The sequence below is a fragment of the Candida jiufengensis genome (genome assembly GCF_024610255.1).
Source record: "Candida jiufengensis strain CBS 10846 chromosome Unknown scaffold3, whole genome shotgun sequence".
NCBI classification, from domain to species: Eukaryota; Fungi; Ascomycota; class Pichiomycetes; order Serinales; family Debaryomycetaceae; genus Lodderomyces; species Lodderomyces jiufengensis.
Window position 1 is genome coordinate 715,339 of NW_026261560.1, and position 26,101 is coordinate 741,439.

The window sequence follows — 26,101 nt, forward strand, 5'->3', positions numbered from 1 at the left end:
TTGTTACTTCGGTCAAAATTGATGCCATATCTAATGCAAATACTTCCATCAACTAAGTCAGGATATAAAGAAATTAAAATGATATTGAATCTACCATGAATAGTTATTCATATGTTTGCAATGAATTTACGAGAAGGATTACCATATTAAATAACATTCATGATATTTGATGATAATTAATCTGATGTCCTCTACAAAACATACAATTACTTATCTAGATATTGGATTTCTAATTTGTAATCTGACTTGTAAGCTAAATCTTCTGTAATCTTTGAATTGAAGCACCGGCTTTGTTTCAAACTTATAGTGAACAATTCAAACACTATTGCCGACTCCTCTTCCATTCAACTGAGTACGCTAATGAATTATAATGATGTTAGGATTAAAGATTAGATAATATGAATTTGAAGGTCAATTTTTATTAACTGTTATAAGTAAGAAACCTACTTGGGTTTCCCATATTGATAAATACTCATAGTAGCAATATCAATGATGCGGTTCATTTATCCCTCCCTATTACAGTATAAGGTTTCTTTCTAAACTTTCGATACATATTCAATATTTAAAATTTGCCATAAAAACTAAGAAATTACTTAATAATGTAGTTCTTCAAAAGTAATCAAAAGAGAGACACACCATCAATTTGACAATTTTGTAAAGCTTTATTTGTCTAAGCCATTATACATGATCATTATTTTGAACACAAGTATGGGAAAATGAAAAGCATTTTCAACAAAATTTATCGGAATTTGAAAAGTAGTACAGTTTGAGTATTATGACTTGTCTTAGATACCAAATTGATTGGAAAAGATAAAGGTTGTATTAAATAATAATAGTAAATTATTTTAATTAATCAATATTTTCCCTTATGATAAGAAAATGGTTTTTATATAATAATATTTGACACATTCCAACTTTGCCTCAAAATAATAAATAAAAAAGGTACAATATTTGTATACAGGAAAGATTATAAAGTTATAAAATATTCAATAATTGAAAAACTCAAAAATTCAACCAATTTCTATAATCAACAAGATTCATATGATAACAATCACCTTTCATTATTTATAATTTGAATTTATCAAATTATTTCCTTATTTATTTTGAGTCTGTTTCACCTTATTTTAATACTATTTTATTACCTAATTTATTCAATCCAAAAGTTCATTTAAAAGGTGATCCGACATCAATTACTTTAACAATTATTTCTGTCATATTAGAAGATGCCAAATATCAGAAGGAGAAAACTTTTATATATATTAATAATCATAACTAGCTCAATCGGACTTTTAATTTATCACACAAATCTTCTAGATAATAAAAATTTATCATTTACTAATCAAGATTGGTCATTTAAATCACTTAGTGATAGTTTTGATTTTTCATATTTACCAGATCTAAGTACTAATCTCAAAAATTCATACAACAAATTAAATTTAAATTCAAACAATGAAGCACAAAATTCAAAAGGTTATGTTTTAGAACCAAATAACGTTAAATTTAAATTTTTGAACAAAAATAAGATCAAAAGTTCACCAAAGGAAGTTGTTGAAGAAACGACTAAAAAGTACAAAAAGTTATTATCTACAGAAGTTGGAAAACCTCAAGATGCATCTTTAATCCCACCACCTTCCAGAGATGATTTACCAAATTACAAACACGCAAATGCAACGATTATAGCATTAGTTAGAAATGAGGAAGTCATAAAGATAGGGCAAAGTATACGTAGATTTCAAAAAAATTTCAACTCAAAATTTAACTACCCATATACATTCATCAATGATCAACCATTCACAGATAAATTTAAAAGAAGAATCATAAAATATACTGAAAATGCACCGGTTGAATTTGTTCAAATCCAGCCAGAACTTTGGGATAAACCAAGTACAATAGATACAGAAAAAGAACAAAAAGCAATGCAAATATTATATGATCATGATATCGCATATGCCAAAAAGGGCTCATATCATAATATGTGTCGATTTTATTCAGGTCAATTTTATAATGTTCCAGAATTACAAAAATATAAATATTATTGGAGAATAGAACCTCAAGTCCAATTTTATTCTGAAATTAATTATGATGTTTTTAAATATATGGAATCAACTCAAAAGATCTACGGTTTCACTGTTAGTTTATATGATATTGAAGAATCTATTAAAACTTTATGGCCAGAAACTTTGAAATACTTAAACAGGGATGAAAATTATAAATATGTTAATACAAACGGTAGTTTCCAATGGTTAGTTGAAAATTTACAAAATCCAAAAAAGAATAAAATAGCTGGTGGTTATTCAACTTGTCATTTTTGGTCAAATTTTGAAATTGGTGATATGGATTTTTTCAGAGGGGAAGCTTATAATAATTGGTTTAAATATTTGGATTCAACTGGTAAATTTTATTATGAAAGATGGGGTGATGCTCCTATACATTCTATTGGAGTTAGTTTATTTGCTGATAAATCTAAGATTCATTGGTTTAGAGATATAGGATATAGTCATGATCCATATTATCATTGTCCACGAACTCCTTTTACTAGAGGTTGTAACGTTGGTAAATTTAGTAGGTATGAACATTTGAATGATCAAAATTGTTTAATAAATTGGCTAGAATACGATAATATAAAAGATGTTTATTAAATAAGTTAAATAGTACCTCTAACTAAATAAATAATGTCTCCATTAGTAAAAATATTTGATTTTTCTGAATTTTTAATTTGTTTTGATTCATTAGTTTGTTCATTATAAGTAAATATATTTAATTTCTCATTGGAATTGGTGGTTGAATTATTGGTGTTTGAGATTTTTAGAATTTCAGCTATACTATCTAGTGACTTTCCAACCACCCAATTTTTAGATATAAATACCGGTTGCTTGGTTGTTTCAATGATTTTTGGATCTTTGACATAAATACACCAAATGTAAATTTTATCATTGACTTTGATTTTATTATCTCCTTTAGCTTCTTTTTTCAATTTCGCTATATCTGCAAATTTTGATGATGATGAAGATTTTCCAAATATCTTGGATATGGAAGATCCCTTTTGTCTTTCCTTTTTAAGATTTAGAAATTGCTGAAATTTTTTGAAAGCATTATTTGTGGCAACATCCCCCACTCTAAATTGAGTTTCTTTAATAGTTGTAGGTTCAGGACTTTTTAATCTTTCATTGATTAATTTTCTATCTGCCTCTCTATCTGGAAATAGTGATTTTGATGATATGGTAGTACTAGACGAAGTTGATGAAGTTGGTATTTGTTGATTATAAAATTTATCTTTATTTGGACAGTGATGTTGTTCTAAAGTTCGATGTTGTGAGCAAAAAGTCTTGTTACAATACTCACAATGAAAAGGTAGAAAGTCAAGTTGACTACAATACGAGCAATTCTTTCCAATATTCATTATACCTTGATCCTCCTTACTAGGAGTTTTAGTCTTATCAATGAATAAACTTGCAACTGAGGACATTTTAAAGTGAGTTGATTGAATGGTTGGTTGATTTTATTGACGATGTAATTTTGAAAGTGAAAAACGAGAGGACTATTTATACCATATGGTACAGGTTAGTATTACTAATACAATTGGTGGCAAAAAATTGAATATTTTGGAAAAATAGCTTGGTATTACTTTTTTAGTTTTGTGCGTCAAAAAGTTTGATTTACGAGACGAAATTTAGCATCATCATTTTTAAGAAGAAACACAGTACAACTGATTTGTCATCAAAGTCACCAAATAATGTCATATGACTTAAATATTCAATGGCCATGTAATGATTTTCAACAAAAACCTACCACTCAAGAATTAACTACACTCAAAAATACAATAATCACAAATTTACAAGTTGGCAAAACTCATCAAGTATTAAATTTCACAATCAATGAAACAATCAAAATTCCACTAAATGATGCCACTAAGATAAATCCTTTACCAATTAAAAAACTACTAGAAGAATTAGGACCGAAATTTCCTCTGTTGAAATTATTTTCAAGAATCACTATTCAGCTATCAGAACCTTCAAAATTACAAGGATTGAGTAAATTAAACAATTATTATGATATTATAGCTATTCAACCTTTAAGTGAAAAAACATTACAACAAGCTGTATTAAGTATAGAATGTGATTTGATAAGTCTTAATTTAGGTTCAAAATTCCCATTTTTTTTAAAGTTTAAAACTATTGGTACTGGAATTCAAAAGGGTAAAAAATTTGAAATTTGTTATAGTCAATTGATTGGAGGTTCTTCAGGTTATAATGACAATATTAGTACGAACTTGATCAAGAAAAATTGGTTCAATAATGTATTACAATTAATCAGAAGTTCAAGATCAAGAGGGTTAGTAGTTTCAAGTGGGGCACAAAATGCATTACAAATTAGAAATAATAATGATATTTTAATATTGCTAAGTACGTTGGGGTTAGACAAAAGTAGAGCTAAAAGTTGTATAACAACAAATCCAGAAAATGTATTGATTAATGGGAGATTGAAATTAAAATCTTATAAACAAACTATAGCTATAGGTAATGAAGATATAATCGATAATGATTTGGAAGATTTAGATAAAAAAAGTAATTTGGCCGGTTACAAGAGAAAATTCGATGATACTTCAACAGGTAAACTATTGAAAAAAGCTAAACGTAATTAGTCATTATATATTCATAAATTTCATAAGAATCATTAACTAAAAATAGAAGATTTCATTGATTTAATTTTACTAGGTGATTCTTTTTCTTGTGATTGTGGTTTCTTTTTCACTTTTGTAGGTGATGGAGAAGTTTGAATTTTTCTAGATTTCAAAAATATAGACGGTTGTTGTTGTTGTAGTCTTCTTTTTCTTGCAATTTCAGCAACTTCTGCTGGTGATGGTGGAGGCGACGCAGATTTTGGTGTGGATTTAGGCTGATTTATAGATTTATTTATCTTAATAGGTGGCTGTATAGGTCTATTGAGTGTATTAGGTTGATTAAAAAAAGTAGTTCTATTAATTGATGATCTTGGAGCTCTTATTGGAACATCATCTCTATAGTTGAATGCATCATAAGGATCGAATCTTTTTGTAGGTGTTTTACCAAACATTAATGATCTTGATTGAGATTCTCTTAATGCCTTACCTAATATAGTGTTTTTATTTAAAGGTTGAGTACTTCTTCTAAAATTCCCTGAAGAATCATAATTTCTTCTTTTAATTGATGGATCTCGTCGTATTTCATCAACAGTTACAATTTGATTCATTGTTTTTTCCTTTTTTAAGGTATTATTCATATGTCTTAATCTATTAGCTGAATCTTTTCTAAAATCATCTCTTTGTTTAACATATTTGAAATATAGTGATTTATACGGCATCTTATCAAATTTTAATTTGGTGGTTGAAGTTAATGGTCCTATATTTGTTGGTCTATCGGGGAAATCTTTTTTTATTAGATGACTCCAAATCTCATCAGTATATGGCATTAATTGATTTGATAAATCTTCCAATTGATTTAATTGTTTAGATGACATTAATTTTAGTATTGGTTCTAATAAATGAAATGGTGTTGCTCCAACATCTTGTAATTGAGTTATATGACGTTTTATTGATATTTGTGATAGATGAAGTAGTGTCGGTAGTCCATTAGGGTGCTTATAATTCACCTTTGGATGTGAGTTCTTATTCATGAATATGTTGTGAGTTTAAGTGTGGTTGTAGTAGTAAAAGAAAGATGAGTTGAATACAGGTTATATATGTAGAACTGGTGATAACGCTAACAAAATTTGGATCTCATTTTTACTATGCAACGCGTAGAGAAAACTTTACGGGTGTGAAATAGTCAAAATTTCAATCCAGTACGACTTCACAATTGACGTAGTTGATATGATATTTTGCTAACACTTAGCTGAACTCTTAAGCATACTTATGGTAGAGATTAAAGTTCACAACGGCAACACTTCAATCGAATAAATTTTGGTAACAAAATTTTTAAACCCTTCAGGTTAAGGGGTTTTAGTTGCCAAATATTTTACAATTTTTTCAACATTTTCCATAATGCAATACCTTTATTGAACTTCTATCTACAACTAAAAACTTTTCTATTAAAACCCAAACAGTGACATAATTCCATAACCAACAGTGATTGAAATTATGAAACATATAACAGTAGCTAAAAAACCCCTTTTAATAAATGTTCCCACAGTTAAATATCGATTACCTAAACTATCAACCATTGATATAGCAGTATTATTTGGAAATCCACTAGAAGGCAAAGACATAGCAAAAGATGCAGACATAGCAGTTCCAAATATAAGCATACTTGAATGATCTTTACTTAATGATTGACCAACTTCTTTTACTAATGGAATTAAAATTAATGCAGCAACTGTATGAGATATAAAACTTGCAATAACAACTGATATAACTCCAAATATAACATTTATTGCAAATACATTGAAATCTTCAATACGTCTTTGTAATGCTTTTGCTATCGTGACTAATAATTCCGAAGATATTAAACCTTTACCTAATGCAATACCACCACATGCTAAAAATACAATATTATAAGGATATTGATTTATATCTGAAGTATTTAAAATTCCAGTACCAAAAAATAAAACCATTGATATAATACTTATAATACCAGCTTCACCAAAAGTATCCTCAATTTGTGACATCACACACCATAATAAAATTGTAGCTAATGAAACGATACAAATAAAAATTTGTTTTGATGTTAATTTCTCCTTTATTGGTTGAACTTTTGGTAATTTAATATTCTTAGTTTGAAAAGTTAATAATAATAATCCATAAGTTAGAATTAATGATATAATTGTAGTTGGCAATGAAACACCTAGGAATGAACCCCAACTTGCAATTTTCATATTTTGAAAAGCAATAATATTTTGAGGACTTGAAATTGGAGTTGATGCACCACCAATATTAGCAGCAAATGCTATCCCTAAAGCTAATGCTTGAGATGCATGTAAATTATTAGTTAAAGATTTCATGACTGGACTAATTAATGAAAAACATATAATTGGACTTGCTGTATTACTTATCCACATTGATAAAAACCAACTTACACACATAATTGCAAATAATGTCTTTTTAAAAGAAGTACCAGCAAGGGCCAAGATATATGAACTTAAAATTTTAGCTAAATTATATTTTGATAATGCTGCAGATATTGTAAAACCTCCCATTAAAACCATAATTGTACTATTCCACATTGTACTTAGGATATATTTTGATGCATCTGGTGCTGACATTGGTTCTTGTGTACCTTCAATTTTACAAATTCTACATGTAACAACCAACAAAGGAACAAATAAACCAGTGGCATATAATGGTAATGCTTCACTTGCCCATAACATAGCACAAGCTACTAATACCGCTAGGGCTCTACCTTGAACTGGATCATTAAATGTTTTAACTGAAATTAAAATTGCAAAAACAATAACTGTTAACAATATTTTCATAACTTGTTTTGTGATTAAAAATTCCGGAACTTTAAAAGTTTTACCACCTAATTTTTGGGGTAATTGAATTTCTTTCATTTTTAAATGCATCATTGAATCAATTACATCACCTTCATCTCCCATTTTCTTGTTGATAGTGTTACCATTATCAAGGTTCAAATTGTATGAATTCTTCTCTAAAGACAATAAATCTTTCCATACTGTATTTCTTTCAAATACTATATGATCACGTAAATGAGATCTTAATTCTTGTTTGACATTTTCTAAATCTTTTGGACTTGAATTTAATTGATTACTGAATAAAGCATAGATTTTAATGACTTCATCTACTTTGTTATTTAAATTTACTATTGTTGAATTTTCAAATACTCTTGAATGTAATGGTAAAAAATGATTAACAAAATCCTCTTTTATTTGATATCCACAAATTTTGTCAAACTTTTTACAAATTTTAGTAAATCCTTGTCTATTTAATTCAATGTATGATTTTAATTCACATAAATTTATGAATAATGAAATTGATCTTTTCTTGACTGCGACTTTAAATTGATGTTTTACATTAAAATGTGAAGCATCCAATAAAACATCTGAGTGATCACTGTGAAAATCTTCATCATCTTCATCATCAGTATCTTCTTGAACTGCTAAGGTACTTGCATTTTTCTCCAAATCATGAAATTCAATATCAAAATTACTACTTAACCTTCTTCTTTGATTTTGTGGTTCTTGAATTAAAGTTGGATCTATAGTATATGAATGTACAATATCTATTTGATTATTTTTCAAATCTTGAAGTAAGTTGTGATATTGAATGAAAATTTCACGTTCTTTTAATTGGTAAAATTCATTTATTTTAACTAATTCAATTAATAATAATCTTGTAAAAACGTATAGTGGATTAAATTTTAAAGATTTTGGATTTGCAAAAGTTTCTTCAAATTCGTCATTATCCATATGTACTATATGGTTTATGATATATTGATCGGAATTCTTTTGTGATGAAACTATCGTGGTTACTGAATCTTCTCCAGATTTTGAGTCAGTTTTTTCATTTTTTTCAAGATCTATATGATGTAATTCAATTTCACTACTATTATTACTATCACTGAAAACATTGTTTTTGCTATTGAATCTCTGAAATATATTAAGGTTTTTAGTAATTCTATTTTTGACATTATTACCAAAATTATCATTACTTGAACTTGAACTTTCTATAGTATCATCACCGAAGCCATTTTGATTTTTCAAGCTTTCAAGTAATTCTGTTATTGTAGTTTTATCACTCCCAACAATAAAACCCTGATTTTGATTACCATTGTTAGTTAATTGATCTTCTTGTAATTTGTATATAGATTTTTTCAAACTTGGATATTTTAAGTAATTATCATTCCAACCAGGAACAGAATTAAACTTTAAAGAATGTGAAAACTTCATAATGTCTTGGTTGTTTAAAAAAGTCTTGGATTTTAAATTTTCAAGTATATTTTAGGAAAGTTATATGAGAAAAAAAATTAGCTGCAAAAAAAACAGATCAAGTCCAAATTTGGTTAAGCATCGTGTGAGTTATTTCTTTAATTGAGAAAAAGAAAAAAATTTAGTAAATAAATACCGAACTTAATTGTGTAATTATTGGTTTAAAAAAAAATATAGCTGATGTAAGTGGAGTTAAAAATTCAATTATAAGATGAGACTGATTAAATAGATTTCATTGCAGGTGTAAGTTACCGCGAGAATCTTTCTATACATTCCTTACTTTTAACTGAATGTATGACTATGTTGTTGATTAAACTTTGGTAATTTTTCTTTACCAAAAATTATTTTGTTTTTGCTTTAAAATATTATTTAATTGTTTGATATTTTGTGCTAGCAATAATCTTATAGAATGTGGGGTGTTTAAACAAAATGCCTTGAACTTAAAGACCATTTTTTTCAAATGTGTTGATAAAGAATCAAAAATTCGAACTGTTGAACTAATTTTTAAACTAGCAATTAAAATATGTCAAATCTAAATGTGTCAAAACTTAATTCGTAAATAATATAATTATTATTTTTAAAATTTTAGTTTTTAAAAAACCTTAAATTTTATATTTAGAGATCTCTTGGCAAATTAATTTCGTAAAATAATTTTTGACATAAATTTTTTTTTGCGACAAACTTCAAATTTTATAATTATTAAACCATAATATTAAACCAAAAATCTATTACAAACAAACTGCAAAAATATGTATGATTTTGACATATTACTAAGTCTTCTATTAATTGTTTACCATTTATGATAAATGTGGCTGTAGTAAAAGAATAAATTATAAAAGATGTTCTGATCCGTGTTGTATTTTAAATCCTACTTAATATACGGCCGAATTCAAATAATAATATTATAGACAATACAAAGTTCTTGATTTCTAACATTTGTTTATTAAGAATTTTATTGAATTTTTTCTCTTCGACTTCACCCAATTCTTCGGTTTCTCTTCTTGAGCAGAAGAGAAATGACATGCTACCATAGTCTTCTTAAAGTAGTATTAGTTTAAAAGTAATCTTAGAACAAAGCCTTTATGGCGAATGACTCAGTCCAATTTTTCTTATCTTTTAAATTTTTAGTTTACTGTATTAAGTATAAATTCTTATTATATTTTAATTTTTTTCTCTATCTACTAACAAAAACTTTTGTACTTAAAAACAAAAATTTGTAACATTAAAATTAATATAAAAGTTTAATACAACAATATATAAATATTAGCCGTTTGGGCTACAATTACAAATATGTCATTTAATAATAATAATAATTATAATCATCAAACTAATGACTTAAATAATGGAAAATCAAAAATAAACATAGATAAACATAATCATTTTCATAAATCATTCCCTAAAAATCATATATCAACTCCAAGAGCATCAACTCCAATAAGATTAAATAGTCCTCATATGTCAATAACTGATTTATCTACAACAAATACTCGGCCGAATTCATCTTCACCATCTTTTCATCAACAAATTTATCAACATTCTCATCATAATCATAACTTTTTAAACCAAAAATTTACACAATTTACATCTCAACAACCGCCACAATTTCAAAATTTTGAAACAATTGAAAACAATAACTTATCAAATTCACCACCTGCATTACCATCAACTCCAAATTCTGTTGATATAGATGGTGTTATGCCATCAACATCTTTCCTAAGTAATCTACCTAAATTTATTCATAAATGGACTCATACTCATTCAATTCTTTGTTGTATTGCATCACCAATTAATAATTTACTATATTGTGGAACTCAAGATGGTAAAGTTTTAGTATTTGATTTGAAAACTTATAGTTTGAAAAATGTAATAGAAAGAGGAAATACAACTCATCAAATAAACTCGGTGCTAACAATTTGTCTAAATAGAAAAGAAGATATTTTGTTTGTGGCAGGTTCAGATTCATTGATTAAAGTTTATGATGTGAAAAACAATTTCAATTGTACCCATATTTTATATTCCTTAGTTGATATTGGAGATATTTATTCAATAGTTTGGTGTGATAAATTACAAACTTTATATATTGGAGCTCAAAATGCTAGTATATTATGGTGTAAAATATGTAATACTAACCTGAAACCTTCAACCAACCTAGAAAATTTACCAAGTTTTAGATATGATAAATTTTTTGATTCAAAAGGTCCAGGTGGTTCTCAAAATACTTTACAAACAAGACATGAATTATATAGAAAGAATTCAGGTGCAAATAAAATAGAAAGTTTAAAAGTTTTAGAATGTAAAGCTGAAGATATTATCAGATTTGCTCATAATGGTTATATATATTGTTTGGAAATTATAGAATCAATTGTGGGGAATTTTGGTGAATGTAAATATTTAATAAGTGGAGGTGGTGATGGAGTTGTAAATATATGGTCAATGAATCAAAGTTGTTTAAAGAAATTGGCAAGTTTAGAAAATGATGAGTCAGTACTATCAATGACTATTCAAGATTCGCTTTTATATGTTGGATTAGGAGATTCTTGTATAAATGTTTGGGATTTAATGACATTACAAATGATTAGAAGTTTTGTATTTAATGAAGACGAAATGAATGAAGTTTTAAGTTTAGGTGTTCATAATGATGCATTATATAAAGCATGTTCAAGTTCTGGGTTAGTGAAGTTAACAATGAAGCACAGAAATGTATCAGATAGTGTATCAATGAGTTCATTAAAAGAAGATGGGATAATTAATACCGTCACTACTTTCAAATTACACAACAATACTTACTTATTAGCTGGTGGGAACAAATCTTTAACAATGTGGGATATAACAGATGAAGATGAAGTAGATGATATATTACCAAGCACCACCAACAGCAATCAATGTACAAGATTAACCGATAATGATTTATTATCAATGTTAAAAAAATTCATATCATATAAAACAATAAGTAAAAATCCACAATTATACCTTGAAGATTGTCGACATTGTGCTCAATTTTTATCAAAATTATTAAATAACTTTGATGCTTATCAAACAAAATTATTACCAGTTCCCAATGGGAATCCTATAGTATTTGCTGAATTTAAACAGAATAACGGTAAACCATCGAAAGAAAGGGTATTATATTATGCACATTATGATGTAGTTGATGCAACTAACCACGAAGCAATAGATTGGAGCACAAACCCATTTAGTTTAACTGCAAAAGAAGGTAATCTTTATGCTAGAGGAGTAAGTGATAATAAAGGACCAACATTAGCTGCCATATATGCAGTTGCTGAATTATATTCAAAACAAGAATTAAGTTGTGATGTAGTTTTTATAATAGAAGGAGAAGAAGAATGTGGATCAATTGGATTTCAACAAGTTATTAAAGATTATCAATTTTTAATAGGTGAAATAGATTGGATAATGTTGAGTAATTCTTATTGGTTAGATGATATAACACCATGTTTAAATTATGGATTAAGAGGAGTTATTAATGCTCATGTTACTATAAAATCAGATAAACCAGATAGACATTCTGGAGTAGATGGTGGAGTAAGTAGAGAACCAGTTATGGATCTTATGCATATCCTAAGTACTTTAATGGATCCAATAACTCAAGAAATTAAAATACCAGATTTTTATGATAAATTATTACCACTTACTAATGAAGAATCTGAATTATATGAAAAAATTAAATCTCAACTCAATATTAATATTGAACAATTAAAATCAAAATGGAGACAACCATCTTTAACAATTCATAAAATTCAAGTTTCTGGACCAAATAATAATACAGTTATTCCACAAGTTGTAAATGCCACAATTTCATTACGTATTGTCCCCAATCAAGATTTAATAGAGATCAAAACTCAATTAACTAATCATTTACAAAAACAATTTTCTTACCTTAAATCTGATAATCATTTATCTATTAATATTTTTCATGAAGCTGAACCATGGTTAGGTGATCCAACAAATAAAGTTTACAAGAAACTTTTTAAATTTATGAAATTACATTGGAATCAAGATCCTATTTTTATAAGAGAAGGTGGATCAATTCCAAGTATTAGATTTTTAGAAAAAACTTTTAATGCACCAGCTGTACAAATTCCTTGTGGTCAAGCAAGTGATAATGCTCATTTAAAAGATGAAAAATTAAGAATTGAAAATTTATTTAAATTAAGATCAATTTTAACTGATACTTTAAAAGAATTAGCTATATAATTACTAAATAGTGGTCGTTAATTTTTTTTTCCTTTCTTCTTCATCAATTAATGATAATCTCATTGCTTCTTCAATCATTCTTTGTTCAACTTGTGAATATCCACTTTGAGTGTGTGTAGTAGTTGTAGATCTTCTTCTATCACCACCACCACCAGAAGAATTTTCAATAATTAAATTACTTGCATGTATTGCACTTGCAGTTGCTGCTTTTCTCGCTAGTTTATTTCTTGCACTATTTAAATTATTTTCCCAATCTGGTCTTATTTGATCTATTGTTATAACTCCAGGATTATTTGCTGCAATTGAAGTTCTTCTTTTCGTTGGTTTTTTCAATACTTTATTCATCATTGATTGATTTTGATTTGTTGGTGGTGGAGAAGTTGGTGATCCAAACCTTTTGGGTGTACTATTATTTGAATCTTCTTCATCTGTTATACAACTTTCTTCTGAAATTGTATTTGATAACTTATAATCACCAGGTAGAATTCCACCAATACCTGTATGAATATCTAATGGTGCATCATATGTAATACCGAAATCTGGCATTGCACAATATGGACAACTTGCAGGTTCTGAAATTAATGAATGTGGTTGTTCTCCAACTTGTTGATTTGAAGGATCATCATGAGGTGGATGAGGATCTAATCTTTTAATTTGTACAAAACATTCAGTACATATTGGTTGAATACAACAACGTGAAATATTTAAATGTTTTGGATAATATAAAAAACAAATTGGACATTCACTTGGATTTCTATAAAGTTTTAATAATAAATCCCGACTTGGCAAATTTTTTGTAACTTGTTGTTGTTTAGCTTCTATAAATTTATTTTCTTCTTGTTTTTGAATATCTTTAATATTAGAAATTAACAGTTTTAATTTAGCTTTTTCTTCTTGTCTTTTGTAGTAATTTGAAGATTTATGAATTTTATGATTATCTAAATCATCTTCTTCATAATCATTTAATTCTTCAGGTTCTTCTAATGCATGTAATGTTAATTGTGATAATAATATACATAATTCATCATCAGTCCAATCATCATCAAAATCTTGTAATGGTGTAAAAAATGGAGAAATTTGTCTATTTATAATTAATGAACGTACAATATCACAATCATAATCTAAATTTGATTTATATGTACCATAAGGAGCTAAATAACCTCCATCAACATTTTCATTATATTTTACAATTAATTGATTATAATGATTAAATTGTTTTAAATCTTTTTCTTCTTGTCTTTTTAATTTTCTTAAATCTGATGAATTTGATCTTTGATGAAATGAAGAAGATGAAGTAGTTGTATTTCTTCTTGGTTTTGGAGTTCTATTTATTGAATTTGAATTTGTTGATGATGAATTTATTGTAGTACCATTAAAGGATATTGCGGAATTTGATCTACTCCTTGATTCTTTTGCTGGAACATTCCCCATGATTTTTTATAATTTTTTGTTTAGTAACTATGTAAAGTGGCTGATTTGAATAAATTAATAATATGAATCTTCGAGGATTTTAATAGTATTTGATCATAAAATTAAATGTATAATTAGGGGTAAATGTAGTTTGATAAATTAAAAAAATGATAAGTTGATTAATGGATTAATAAATTATTAAAAGATAAATGAAAGTAAAAAAGAAGTAGTTGACTTGAATTCTTAAGTTTATTTTGGTTGTAAAAAAAAATATAAAATTCTATTACTTAAATTATTATATATTATTATTTTAAATTTGCTGATTGTTAAAAATTGTAGATAAATTTATTTATTTAGAGTGTTTTAAATTTATTATTTAAAATCTTCTAAGCCTAAATTAATTATAGACTTATAATTATTTAATTTCATACGACAATAAAAAAAAATTTACGTCATGTAATTGTTAATACAAATTACCGCCTTATTATTATATAAAAATATTGTACTACTTTTAGACCGGACTTATTATTAATTTATAATATATCCGTTCGAAAATTAATCTATATGGTTCTACTAATTTATGATGATACAATAATTCTATTTTATTAATATTACATTTAATTCTATTTTATTTTCTAGTTAATCCAATACCTAACCCAACACCAATCATTGCTAATACTACCAATATCCAAAATATACCTAAAACAAGACTTAAAATTTTTTGCCATTTTGTAAATTTTTTAATAGTTACTTGAGATTGATTTTGTTTATAATTTTTATAAAATCTTAATCCACCTCCATAATATGATAATGAATTATTATTATTACTAGTATGATCATCAAACATTCCTATACCTACCAACAAATATATTGGTGGAAGAATTAATCCAATTATCATTAATAATGAATATTTCAAATTGGAATAATTTTTGATTTTGTAAATGTTTTCTTCTTGTTTTTCTGATAGTTGTTGTCTTGGTATATATGGTAATTGTTGTAATTGTTTTTCTAAATCTATTAAATTTGTTGGTGTTTGATTTGGATTATATGATGATGAATGATAAATATTTCTTTTTGGTTGTGATAATACTAAAGAACTATCTCTTTTTAATACAGGTTCTGGTTTTATTGGTGGTGATTGTGATTGTGATTGTGATCTTTCATTTATTTGATTTATTTGATTTATTGATTGATATGATGCACTTGATGATGATGAACTTGATGATTTTGGTTGTTGTGGTTCTATTTTTGGTATATTACTATTATTACTAGTACTACCTTTAATCATAGTATTATTGCTATTTCTATTTTCATAAACTGACCATCTATTTTTTGATTCATCAAAATCTTTATCATGAACTTTATATAACATTATAGGTAATTCATTTGTTGAATCAATACCTGCAGTCATATTATTTTCAGCAGATTGTGGTTGTGGAGGTGATGAAATAGGAGCTTTCAATTTAAATTGATGAATTACTTGAGGTTGCAGCAGTCTATTTGATTGATTACCACTATTATTTATAATTTCATAAGAATTTTCTAAATTTCTTAATAATTCTCCCGATGACATTGATGATCTTGCCATACTTTGATGTTTTGGTTCAAGCATTGTTTCATCAAATGTAAAAGTATGAACTGTTGTTTTATTATTTAATAATGTTTCATCTAATTGAGATTTTGATGATAATCTTTTATTTTTACTATTTTCTGATGATGAATATTGCATAAGTCCAGCTAATGCAATTGGAGTTTCATTTGATATATTACTTGTATTTGTATTATTTTCAGGAGATGATGTATTTCTTTCATTAAAGAAATTGGCTTTTGGAGTGGCTAATGGTGTAATATTTGGATCTGGTAATCTTTGACCACTTGAATTATTATTATCATTTTCACTATCATCACTAAAAGCTAAAGATCCACGTAGTGAAGATCTATTTATGTCAACATTTGTAGATGTACTAATATGTTTGTTGACATTTTTAAGTGGTTCAATTTTATCAGTAACTTTAAATCGTAGTGATGTTATACTATTTCCACTATCTCTATTTGCAACTTGATTTAGGGCTGTTGGTGATGGTTGATTTAATATACTTGTATGATGTTGTGGTGGTGTCGCGTTGAGTGGTTCCTCATTCTCACTATAATTAGGTTGTGGTGGTTCTGCTAGTTCCATAAGTTCTTCTTTTTCATCAGCAGTTAAAAGTTTACTATTTGGTCTTGAATCATGTTCAATAAATCTACTTTCTGAATCTCTATTGGTATATTCTTGTAATACAGAACTGAATGATTCGTCGACTATATGTGATGGTTCATGTTCATGTTCATGTTCATGTTCATGATCTGGTTCTTGACTAATTCTACTTTCATCTGATGAATCAGTATCTGCAAAATCTTCTAGGGTTATATTTTTATTTTGTAATGCTGGATATTTCAGTTGTTGTGAACCAGTATCGGATAAGCCTGAAGATCTTGATCTTGCAAATTTAGGTCTTAAATTAAAATTTAATATTCTTGGTGATCTAGTTGGAGTTAATTCATTATTTGAAATATTAGTTGTGGTAGTTTTCTTTTTAGTGGTAGTTTCTAGTTCTGGTTCTTCACTTATACTCTCAATTGAGTAAGAAGATAATCTATTCTTGAAAAAGAATTGTTTGAGGGATTTAGTAGGCGATACAAATTCTTGATCTGTTGCAGTTGTTGTTGTTGTTGAAGTTGAAGAAGATGAAGTTTTAGCATTAGGTGAATAAATTTGATCTAATGTTTGATGTGAAGATGATGATGATGGTGCTTGCTCAGAGCTTTCAGAATCCTGCTGCTGGGGCTGCTGAGGCTGCTGCTGCTGCTTTAACTTTTTCATTTTTTAATCAAGTTAGTGGGTATCAATTTTAAAACGAATGAATATAGTTGGTTAATTAGCTAAGTAAAAAGAAAAGTTGATTCGAAAACATATAGAAAAAAAGAAAAGAAAAAAAATAAAAATAATAAGATTTGGATCAATACAAAAATTAGAGATAATTATCAACAAAAAATTTAAATTTTTAAGTCATTGAAATAGAACATATGAATGAATGTAACGAAGGCATTATCTAAACCAAAATCGCTAAGTCTACGTCCTTATATACTCTATGAACTTTTCTTTTGACTTACAGATCTCTTAAAATCGAAATCTCTTAATTTTAAACAATGTTTACGAAAAAGAACTGTCAAAAGAAAGAAAAATATTACTAATTTGGTTAATGCCGTCTATTATAATTATCTTTTAGTTCAAATTGTCATAGAGGTCTTTCCATTTTAAAATTAAACTTTTAGAATCAATTAATTATTGGACCAATTCAAGTAGATTTTGTCTAAATTAAATTATTAATGTAATATAATAATTTAACACTAAATCCATATTTATTTACTTATTAACTAAAAATGGAATACAACTTGGTTAAGATTTTTGATTTTGTGTTTTGTAAAAGAAAAAAAAAATAAAAACCATATGCAATTAATTTAAACTAAAATTATGCTACCAAATTGTGTTAGCTAATATATTTTGAATAGAGGGTCAAATTAAGCGTTAAGTATGATAAATTACTAGACCAATTTATGTCAAATAGAGTTCTTTACAACATTGAAAATTATATCATAAATTATATTATTAAAGTACTTTTATTATAAAAAAAGTTTGGGTTACGAAGAAGTGAAACATTAATTTTTTTTTCTCTAATTGTTTTTATAATGATATAGTCCGTGCTAAACTAATAATCATCATATTTTGGTATTCATTTTTAATTGTTTTAATAATTTGCTCTTCTTCTTCTAACTCTTCTTCTCTTTTTACATGGACCTACTGAACCACTACCTGAACCACTACCAGAACCACTAACATTTTGTGTAGTAATTGAACCAGCAGCAGTTGTTGGAATTGTTGTACCACCAGTAGTTGGAGTTGTACCACCTGAACATTGACCAGCAAATGCAGCAAAAGCAGTTTCAGCAACAGTTCCTAAAGTATTGAAATTTAATAATTCTTTAAATAATTGAGAAATTAAACCTGATTGAGTTAATGCAGTTATAATTGATCTTATATCAATTAAATTATTTGCTAACATTGCTTTAATTAAATCAACTGCAAATGATAAATAATTTGAATTTGTTAAAACATCTTTAACAACTGATGTTGCTAAACCTGATTTATATAATGAATCTAATAAATTATCAACAACTCCACCCAAATCAAAATCTCTTTTTTCATTAATAATATAACTACTCAAGGAATCATCATTTTCATCTCTTGTAATTAATGATGAAACTCCTTCACTAATTAAATTTTTAACAGTATTTGCTAAATCAGCAATAACTTCTTTTGCAATATTAAATAATTCAACATATAAATCACAATCACTAATTAAATCATTAATTAAATTAACTGCTAAATTTGATGAAACTAAAGCATCTAATAAAGCTTGTAATGAAATTATACCACTTTTCATAACTGTAATTAAAACATCAATAATAATTGGTTTAAAAGTTGGTGATGAAACAAAATAATCTAAAATCTTTGGTGCTAATTGAGTTTGATTAATTGCAGTTAAAACATCAGTAACAATTGCATAATCTCTTTTAATAATTTCAATATCAATAGCATCTCTTTTTAATTTATAATTATTTATATGATCAACTAAAGCTTGTAAATCTGGTTCACCATCTCTTTTTTGAAATTTTGGTAATGTATCTAAAATTTTTTCAACATCTGATCTTGCAACTACAACATTATTTGTTTCTTGTTGTTGTTCAATTATTGATGCTGATGCAGTTGCAATTAAAGCTAAAGTAGTTGCTGATAATTTCATAACGAGTGAATTGAAGTTAAATTAATTAAAGAAAGAATGAATAGTGGTATGGATATATGACAGTTGGAAAATATGATAAAGGCTTAAAACATTGGAAAATTTATGATATTTAAATTAATTTTCATGATTTATTACTAACAAATTTTTATTACTGTATTTGGTATGTTGCAAAAAAAAAAATAACTTCCAAAAAGAGTAGTTAATGAGAAGTTTTGAAAAGTGTTTATATGCAGGTTTTTTAATTGTTAAATAAAAATTATTAATGTATGTAAAGTAACTTATATTGTTAGTGTTTTAAAAATAGATTCAGTTCACAAAGTAATACTCGAACTTTCGAAAGGTTTAAGTTTTGAATATGAGGTATTAAAAAGCCCTTTTTGTCATTTTTGTATAACAAGTTTCTAAAGTTAATTCTATTGAGTTCTTATATGTAGCAAATCATATCTAACTCGTCTAAATTTTCACATGAAGATGGTGGCTTGAAGTTGACATATTTTTACGATTTAAAATTAAAAACCTCAAAATATAAAAATAGATTGTTTCAAACGTACTTTATTAGATCTTGGCACTTTACTAAATCTAGTTATTATATTACTCCAATTCTTTTATCACTTTGTTACTAAACTATATTTTACTATGCTATCTATATTACTGTATAGTATACTTCACCAAACTATACTATACGATCTTCTTACTTTTTACCTGAATAATTAATGAGCTTAATTCGGTTTTTTGTCCAATGTCTCGATTTAGAGACCACCTGATTTTTGGAAGGATATGTTACGAGGCGTTCCGTCGATAGACAATGAATGATTCAATTAATCAGGTTCATAGTTGGATATAGCAGCTCTTTGTTGAAAGAAACTAAGCTAAGGGTGCTCTTCCAATAGGTTGTTCTTACCGAGTTTACCAGGGAGGCATTTCAAATTTTATGTAAGAAACGAAATAAAGTACTTTAAAAAAGTTAAAAATATTACAAATTTCGAGTAATATTATAGTACAATACGACTATTTACATTTTACCAAAAAAACTCATTAATGAACTTTGAGTTTTCTTTTTATTTGATGCACTATCATTTGATTTTTTTGGTTCTTTTGGAGGAGCCATTTTATTGATAGCTTTTGGTTTAAATTTATTTCTTTGTGGTTTAGTTACTGGTCTTGCTTTTCTTCTAGTAACTGTATATCCATCTTCATCTACTTCTTGTATCATTTCTGGTTCTTCTTCTTTCGGATCTTCTTCTTCTTCAACAAATAGTTGTTGTTCTTCTTCATCTTCAACTGGTTCTGCTTTCTGTTCTGGTTCTGCTTCCGGTATTGACTCTTCAACTTTTTGTTCTTTTACTTCTTCATCACTAAACTCAAAAGTTTCATCTTCTCCAAACATGTTATTTAAATCTGTGGTTGGAGCTGGTACTTGCTTGACTTCATCATCTTCAGTATCTACATCCATTGGATCATAATTAACGACAACTCTTTCTTTTGGTTTTTTCAGTTCAGTTTTTCTTGATTTATATTGATATGATGGTTTAGTTTCTGGTTCTGGTGCTGATCTTTTTAGTGGTTGTTTTTGTTTAGCTTGATCTTTTCTCGATACATAAGATGATGTTAATCCTGCACTTTTAATTGGTTTTTTCTCTTCTTTTTTAGGTTGTGGTGTTTTTGGTTTAGTCGGTGATGCTATATTTTTATTTTCAACAAATACATCTGAGATTTCTGAACCTTTGATGATTCCCAATTCTTCATATTCATTGATTTTATTAAGCGAACTTTTGATCTTTAATTCATTTAATGCTATATCATTCGTGGATAAATTTAAATCTGATTTCATTATACAAAATATATGAATTGTGAAAATTTCTGTAAACTTTTTCAAATCTTCAACTAAGATTCCTTCATTTTCTGAATATTTAATTAGTTTCATGTTTGAATTGGATATACCGGTAGTTATAAATGATGCTGTAATCTTCTCTTTATTCTTTTGATAATATTCATATAATAATTTTTTTGCTTTTGATATTGGAATTTTACATTCTCGAGATAATTTATGAAATGAAAGTGGTGAGCTGTGCGTTATTGTCTCGGTTGTTATATATTCTACTGTTGATGTCGTTGTCATACTTTATTCAGTCTATATTGTAAATGGTATGTAACTCTAAGTTTTCTTATTTTCCTTAAGTAAAACGCGTCTTAAGATATTTTGGATTCGGATTTACACATTCAAAAGAATTTATAAAAAACTTAAATATTTTGAGAAATAGAATCAATTTATTAATCTATACAATATTTTAACCAATTTGGTTCTATAATACCCGTTTGTAATAATCCGGGATTTGTATAAATTAAATCAGGAAGCCAATAACTGTTATGTAATCTGAACAAATTTGAAGCATAATGGTCAGAATCTGGCTTTTCTTTATTCAAAATTTCTGAAACAATATACCCTAGAAATTTATGACTTAAAGTATTTATAGGATTTAATTTATATGTCTTTAGCAATACAACTTGATCAGGATTTATATAATCAGACGCCAAACTTTGTGTAAAAGAATTTATATCAACATGACCAATAGGTAAATCACTATTACTTGTAGGTTCTTCAGTAACTTTGAAAGGTTTTAAGGCTTCATATCCACCGACTTCAATACTTACAGGAAATTGTCTTGGTTTGATACCTTTTATAATGAATTTTTTCTTTGGTTCTTGTTCCTCATTTGAAACCAGTAAAACTTTAGCTTCCGCACGTGGGAACGCTTTCGTAACATTTTTTATAAATTCAACAGCTGGTAATAATGGGTGCAATAAAGTTGAAGGGTTTTCAGATTTCCAAACTTCTTGAAATTGAGTTTCATAAGCTTTCCAAATTGATATTTGAGTAACTTCAACTTCTTCTGTTGTTGATGGTGCATAACAACAATGTAACCAAGTGGAAGCTCTAGCAGGTTCGGGGAATGTCAATAATATTTTGTATAAATCTTCTCCTAATTCTGGTGCAGTTAATGGAGCACCTGATTGTTTGGTCCTTCTAGCGAGTGTAGTCGCTGGTATGTTTTTGGGAGTTGAATCACTTAATGGTAAATCAGCAACCACCAACAACGGTAATTGTTTAACTAGCACATCTAAACCACTTTTTATTAACTTTTGTAGACGAAATTGTTGTGATTCAGTTACTGAATGATCCAAATATAATGCCTTTGAAAAAAGATACATTTTTAAAAAATACAACACAGCATAATTTAATTCATTATCTGCAACCAATAAAACATTGACTATTGTTTGTAATTGTTCTTCAGTTATGGAATCAATACAATTATTTTTCACTTGCTCTTCTTCTTCTTGTGGCTCTTCTTCTTCTTCATCTTTTTGTTGTGATTTATCCCATGTAATTAATAAATGTGATATACCTTTTAATGTAGTTATAAAAATATATTTATCATTCGTAACTGTTAAAATCTGGAATAATGTATGAAATAAAGGATCGTTTTTGGAATTATTAATATAATAACAACTCAAAGGTTCAATCAAATCAAGTAAATACATCAAGGATTCTGAAAATTGATCATCATATTTTAATAGTTGAGAATTTTTGAAACCTGCTACAAAATTCCAATTGAATAAAAACTTTAAAATTTCCACTAGCTGCTTTTTAAAATTTGGTATTTGACTTAAAAATTGCTGATTACTTAACTCCTGACTTGAATTTCTCAAAGTAACCAACGCATCCAAAGAATGTCTGATAACATCTTCATTTATTAATTCATATTTTTTATCCCTTATTAGTTGAAATAATTTAGTTAAATATTTTACCAATTCCATGGCGATGTAATTATCATTTTCAAAAACCAATGTGGAATATGTGTATTTTGCCAACTGGTTTAATGACCAATTTACTTCGTCTTGTATACCACTTTGTAATGATAAAACCACTCTATTTTTCATATCAATTCCAAAATTACCTGTGCCAATAGGTTGTTGTTGTTGATTGTAACTGTTATAAAATCCAGTTCCGATGCTTTGATATTGACCTATCCCATTTTGTATTGTGCTGAGGGCGCCGCTCAATGGTATAGTAGTCCTTGAGCTTAAAGTTATAGGGATTAATGACGGCATTTATTGATTGTTTATGTTTAGAACCATGAAAAAAAAATGAAGAACTCAAAATCTACGAGAAAATTAAAAAAATTCATGATCTGTTTTCCTTAAACAACTATAAAAATGTCAGGAAAGAATCAACTTCCAGTTCATGTTCGTGCTACTGATGCTATACATAGATTAACAGTATTAGGTCTCGTTGGTTTCTGTGTTATTGGTGGTGGTTCAATAATATTTAATGTTTGGGCAAATTCAGATTATTCACCTTGGAATAAAAAGAAATTAAAATTTGAACAAGAACAATATTATGAAACTAGAGCAGATGAAGAAAAATAAATAATGGCTTTAACTTGTACATAGTGGGGAATATATATATTATGTTTTAATTCGTTTACTCATTTCCAGTCCATCATCTAAATCTTGTTTTCGTTTTTTAATAAAGTCATCTACTTTCTTCTTTTTCTTTAGGGGTTCTAGATTATTACTTAAGTGAAGTACGTCTTTGAGGTAGTTATAACTAACTTGGTTTATTTTTTCATAGGTGGGTTTATTTATAGGATTTATAATTACTAAATCATAATCAAATGTGAATTTTTGATTGCACACTGGACATTTTGACTGCGCTGCATCTCCAAGGTTCTTTTTAAGTTCAAGAAGTAGCCTATATGACATTACACATCCACATGGTCTGAGATAAGTGTATGAAGTTTTTTCATCTAATTCTTTTGTTATGGGACATTGGAAATGTGCAACATCTTTTATAAGTTTCCATGTTATTGTAACTGTTTTCAAATCTTTCAAACTTTTAAGGTGCTGAAATTGTAGCTGTAGTTTCAATTTATCTAACTTCACTTCTAAAAGATATTGTAGTATTTTTTCCTTAATGTATAATTTACCTCTATAATCTCCAACTATTGGTGCATTATTATATAATGGTAATCCTGAAATTGCACAACTTTGTAATAAAATTTGTTGTTCTTCTTCTTTTGGATGTGGTTGTGGTGTTCTTGCGTTATGTAGTGATAATATATCTTGTCTTTTGGCAGTTGTTCCACCATCAGCTCCCATTTTTTTGGGTTATTAATCGTAGATAAACAAATTTAATTTTTTGTTATATTTCTAGAAAAAATATCACCAACCACAACCAAAATGTCACAGAAAATCGATTTAAATGCATTACCACCTCAACAATTAGTAGAATTTAGGAAAAATATAGATCAAGAGATCAATCATTTCACTCAATCGTTACAAGCATTACAAACAGCTCAAACTAAATTAAAAGATTGTATCACCACCATAAACAACTTGGAAAATTCAAAACAAGATAATTTGTTAATACCTTTAACTAGTTCATTATATATTCCTGGTAAAGTCGTAACAAAACAAGATTTCCTAGTTGATATTGGAACTGGATATTATGTTTCAAAACAAGCAGACGACGCCAAAAAGGTATACGACAAGAAAATTATAAAATTAGATGAAGATGGTAAAAAACTCAAGGATATATTGATACAGAAAAATGAGATTTTAAATGGTATAAATTTAATATTACGAAAGAAAGTTATAGAAATGGAAAAGCAAGAAACTCAATAGTTTTTATTAAAAATAAATGGTTCCAGAAATGTTTGTTTCAAGTTTTTTCGTTTAACAATCCCCATACCTGGTATATCACTCATATTATCATCATCTTTACAACAATGTAATACAATATCTTTAACAGATTTATAATTGGCTAATAAGTTTGAAACGTCAGTTTTATTGACTGATTTAATACCTGTAAATGCTTCAACAACACTCGAATTGTAATCGCCACCCCTAAAACCTCTAATGTTTGTTCTTGTTTGATGTGGAGCATTATCAAAATGTTTACCCAACGCGATATAGTTACCAGCTTCTTCAAATGACCATGCAAGAACTAATGACAAATCATGTTTTATACAAAAATCTGATAACTTCCGTATTGGTTCTTGATGAGAATCTATATCAACCACCACTAGCAAAACTCTTAGGACGTTATCCTTTTTTGTATCTATAACGCTTGACCCTTTATTCAACTTCTTAAGTCTTGTCCAAATATATTCTGGTCTCAATTTATGATATTTTAAGGATAAAAATAATATTTGAAAAGTGGGACTAATGTAATAATCAGATAGTACGGATGAATCGAATGACCATTGAGTTGTTTTCATCATTGAGTCAGTAAGTAAAGGGTTTTTTTCTTGTGATTTATGAACTAAAATTTCAGATGGACCGGTGGATCTTGCAGGGGCCATAGATCTTTTAGCTTTTGGTTGTTGTTGTGATTGTGGTTGTTGTTGTGGTGGTGGAGGTACTGGTTTAGCTGTTGGCTTTTCCAAGGTGGTTCTAGGTACCGTTACATCAACATATTTACTCGTGATTTGAGGTTGCTGTGGCCTTGGTGGCTTTGGTGGATTTGGTGGATTTGAAGGTTGTTGTTTTGATGGTTGCTTTTCAATAGTTATATCATTTTCAGAATAATCACCACCATATTCATCTCTCATACGTTTGACACCAGCTAAGATACTTGCAAATGATGACGCGTCTATGTTATTACTTGAATCATTGTTGTTGTTTGAACCAGACATTGTAGATGGTTAAAT

The 26,101-nt window shown here is 27.5% G+C and overlaps 15 protein-coding genes across 15 annotated transcripts; 5 read left to right on the forward strand and 10 right to left on the reverse strand. All coding sequences in view use genetic code 12, as the record gives it.

The window, feature by feature from the left end:
- Positions 1-1,223: 1,223 nt before the first annotated feature.
- On the forward strand, positions 1,224-2,639 carry KTR4 (putative mannosyltransferase; the record flags this gene model as incomplete). The annotated part of the gene is made up of 1 exon (XM_051763294.1): positions 1,224-2,639. One exon carries the CDS (start codon positions 1,224-1,226, stop codon positions 2,637-2,639), a length of 1,416 nt encoding a protein of 471 aa, XP_051620149.1.
- Positions 2,640-2,644: 5 nt separating this feature from the next.
- KGF54_002780 (uncharacterized protein) lies at positions 2,645-3,466 on the reverse strand (the record flags this gene model as incomplete). The annotated part of the gene is made up of 1 exon (XM_051763296.1): positions 2,645-3,466. The coding sequence occupies one exon, from the start codon at positions 3,464-3,466 to the stop codon at positions 2,645-2,647; it is 822 nt and encodes a 273-aa protein (XP_051620150.1).
- A 267-nt stretch (positions 3,467-3,733) lies between these two features.
- On the forward strand, positions 3,734-4,642 carry RPP1 (RNA-binding RNA processing protein; the record flags this gene model as incomplete). Its single annotated transcript, XM_051763297.1, has 1 exon — positions 3,734-4,642. The coding sequence occupies one exon, from the start codon at positions 3,734-3,736 to the stop codon at positions 4,640-4,642; it is 909 nt and encodes a 302-aa protein (XP_051620151.1).
- Positions 4,643-4,674: 32 nt separating this feature from the next.
- ELA1 (elongin A) lies at positions 4,675-5,652 on the reverse strand (the record flags this gene model as incomplete). Its single annotated transcript, XM_051763298.1, has 1 exon — positions 4,675-5,652. The coding sequence occupies one exon, from the start codon at positions 5,650-5,652 to the stop codon at positions 4,675-4,677; it is 978 nt and encodes a 325-aa protein (XP_051620152.1).
- A 414-nt stretch (positions 5,653-6,066) lies between these two features.
- PHO87 (SPX domain-containing inorganic phosphate transporter) lies at positions 6,067-8,880 on the reverse strand (the record flags this gene model as incomplete). Its single annotated transcript, XM_051763299.1, has 1 exon — positions 6,067-8,880. The coding sequence occupies one exon, from the start codon at positions 8,878-8,880 to the stop codon at positions 6,067-6,069; it is 2,814 nt and encodes a 937-aa protein (XP_051620153.1).
- A 1,329-nt stretch (positions 8,881-10,209) lies between these two features.
- On the forward strand, positions 10,210-13,134 carry KGF54_002784 (glutamine amidotransferase subunit; the record flags this gene model as incomplete). Its single annotated transcript, XM_051763300.1, has 1 exon — positions 10,210-13,134. The coding sequence occupies one exon, from the start codon at positions 10,210-10,212 to the stop codon at positions 13,132-13,134; it is 2,925 nt and encodes a 974-aa protein (XP_051620154.1).
- Positions 13,135-13,137: 3 nt separating this feature from the next.
- SIP5 (Sip5p) lies at positions 13,138-14,565 on the reverse strand (the record flags this gene model as incomplete). Its single annotated transcript, XM_051763301.1, has 1 exon — positions 13,138-14,565. One exon carries the CDS (start codon positions 14,563-14,565, stop codon positions 13,138-13,140), a length of 1,428 nt encoding a protein of 475 aa, XP_051620155.1.
- A 607-nt stretch (positions 14,566-15,172) lies between these two features.
- On the reverse strand, positions 15,173-17,407 carry KGF54_002786 (uncharacterized protein; the record flags this gene model as incomplete). Its single annotated transcript, XM_051763302.1, has 1 exon — positions 15,173-17,407. The coding sequence occupies one exon, from the start codon at positions 17,405-17,407 to the stop codon at positions 15,173-15,175; it is 2,235 nt and encodes a 744-aa protein (XP_051620156.1).
- Positions 17,408-18,332: 925 nt separating this feature from the next.
- KGF54_002787 (uncharacterized protein) lies at positions 18,333-19,388 on the reverse strand (the record flags this gene model as incomplete). The annotated part of the gene is made up of 1 exon (XM_051763303.1): positions 18,333-19,388. The coding sequence occupies one exon, from the start codon at positions 19,386-19,388 to the stop codon at positions 18,333-18,335; it is 1,056 nt and encodes a 351-aa protein (XP_051620157.1).
- A 1,012-nt stretch (positions 19,389-20,400) lies between these two features.
- On the reverse strand, positions 20,401-21,507 carry POL32 (DNA polymerase delta subunit; the record flags this gene model as incomplete). Its single annotated transcript, XM_051763304.1, has 1 exon — positions 20,401-21,507. One exon carries the CDS (start codon positions 21,505-21,507, stop codon positions 20,401-20,403), a length of 1,107 nt encoding a protein of 368 aa, XP_051620158.1.
- Positions 21,508-21,659: 152 nt separating this feature from the next.
- On the reverse strand, positions 21,660-23,498 carry KGF54_002789 (uncharacterized protein; the record flags this gene model as incomplete). Its single annotated transcript, XM_051763305.1, has 1 exon — positions 21,660-23,498. The coding sequence occupies one exon, from the start codon at positions 23,496-23,498 to the stop codon at positions 21,660-21,662; it is 1,839 nt and encodes a 612-aa protein (XP_051620159.1).
- Positions 23,499-23,603: 105 nt separating this feature from the next.
- Positions 23,604-23,816, forward strand: KGF54_002790 (uncharacterized protein; the record flags this gene model as incomplete). The annotated part of the gene is made up of 1 exon (XM_051763307.1): positions 23,604-23,816. One exon carries the CDS (start codon positions 23,604-23,606, stop codon positions 23,814-23,816), a length of 213 nt encoding a protein of 70 aa, XP_051620160.1.
- Positions 23,817-23,855: 39 nt separating this feature from the next.
- Positions 23,856-24,548, reverse strand: KGF54_002791 (uncharacterized protein; the record flags this gene model as incomplete). The annotated part of the gene is made up of 1 exon (XM_051763308.1): positions 23,856-24,548. One exon carries the CDS (start codon positions 24,546-24,548, stop codon positions 23,856-23,858), a length of 693 nt encoding a protein of 230 aa, XP_051620161.1.
- Positions 24,549-24,629: 81 nt separating this feature from the next.
- On the forward strand, positions 24,630-25,073 carry GIM5 (Gim5p; the record flags this gene model as incomplete). The annotated part of the gene is made up of 1 exon (XM_051763309.1): positions 24,630-25,073. The coding sequence occupies one exon, from the start codon at positions 24,630-24,632 to the stop codon at positions 25,071-25,073; it is 444 nt and encodes a 147-aa protein (XP_051620162.1).
- Positions 25,074-25,110: 37 nt separating this feature from the next.
- Positions 25,111-26,086, reverse strand: RAD10 (Rad10p; the record flags this gene model as incomplete). The annotated part of the gene is made up of 2 exons (XM_051763310.1): positions 25,111-25,140; positions 25,187-26,086. The coding sequence occupies 2 exons, from the start codon at positions 26,084-26,086 to the stop codon at positions 25,111-25,113; spliced, it is 930 nt and encodes a 309-aa protein (XP_051620163.1).
- Positions 26,087-26,101: the final 15 nt, after the last annotated feature.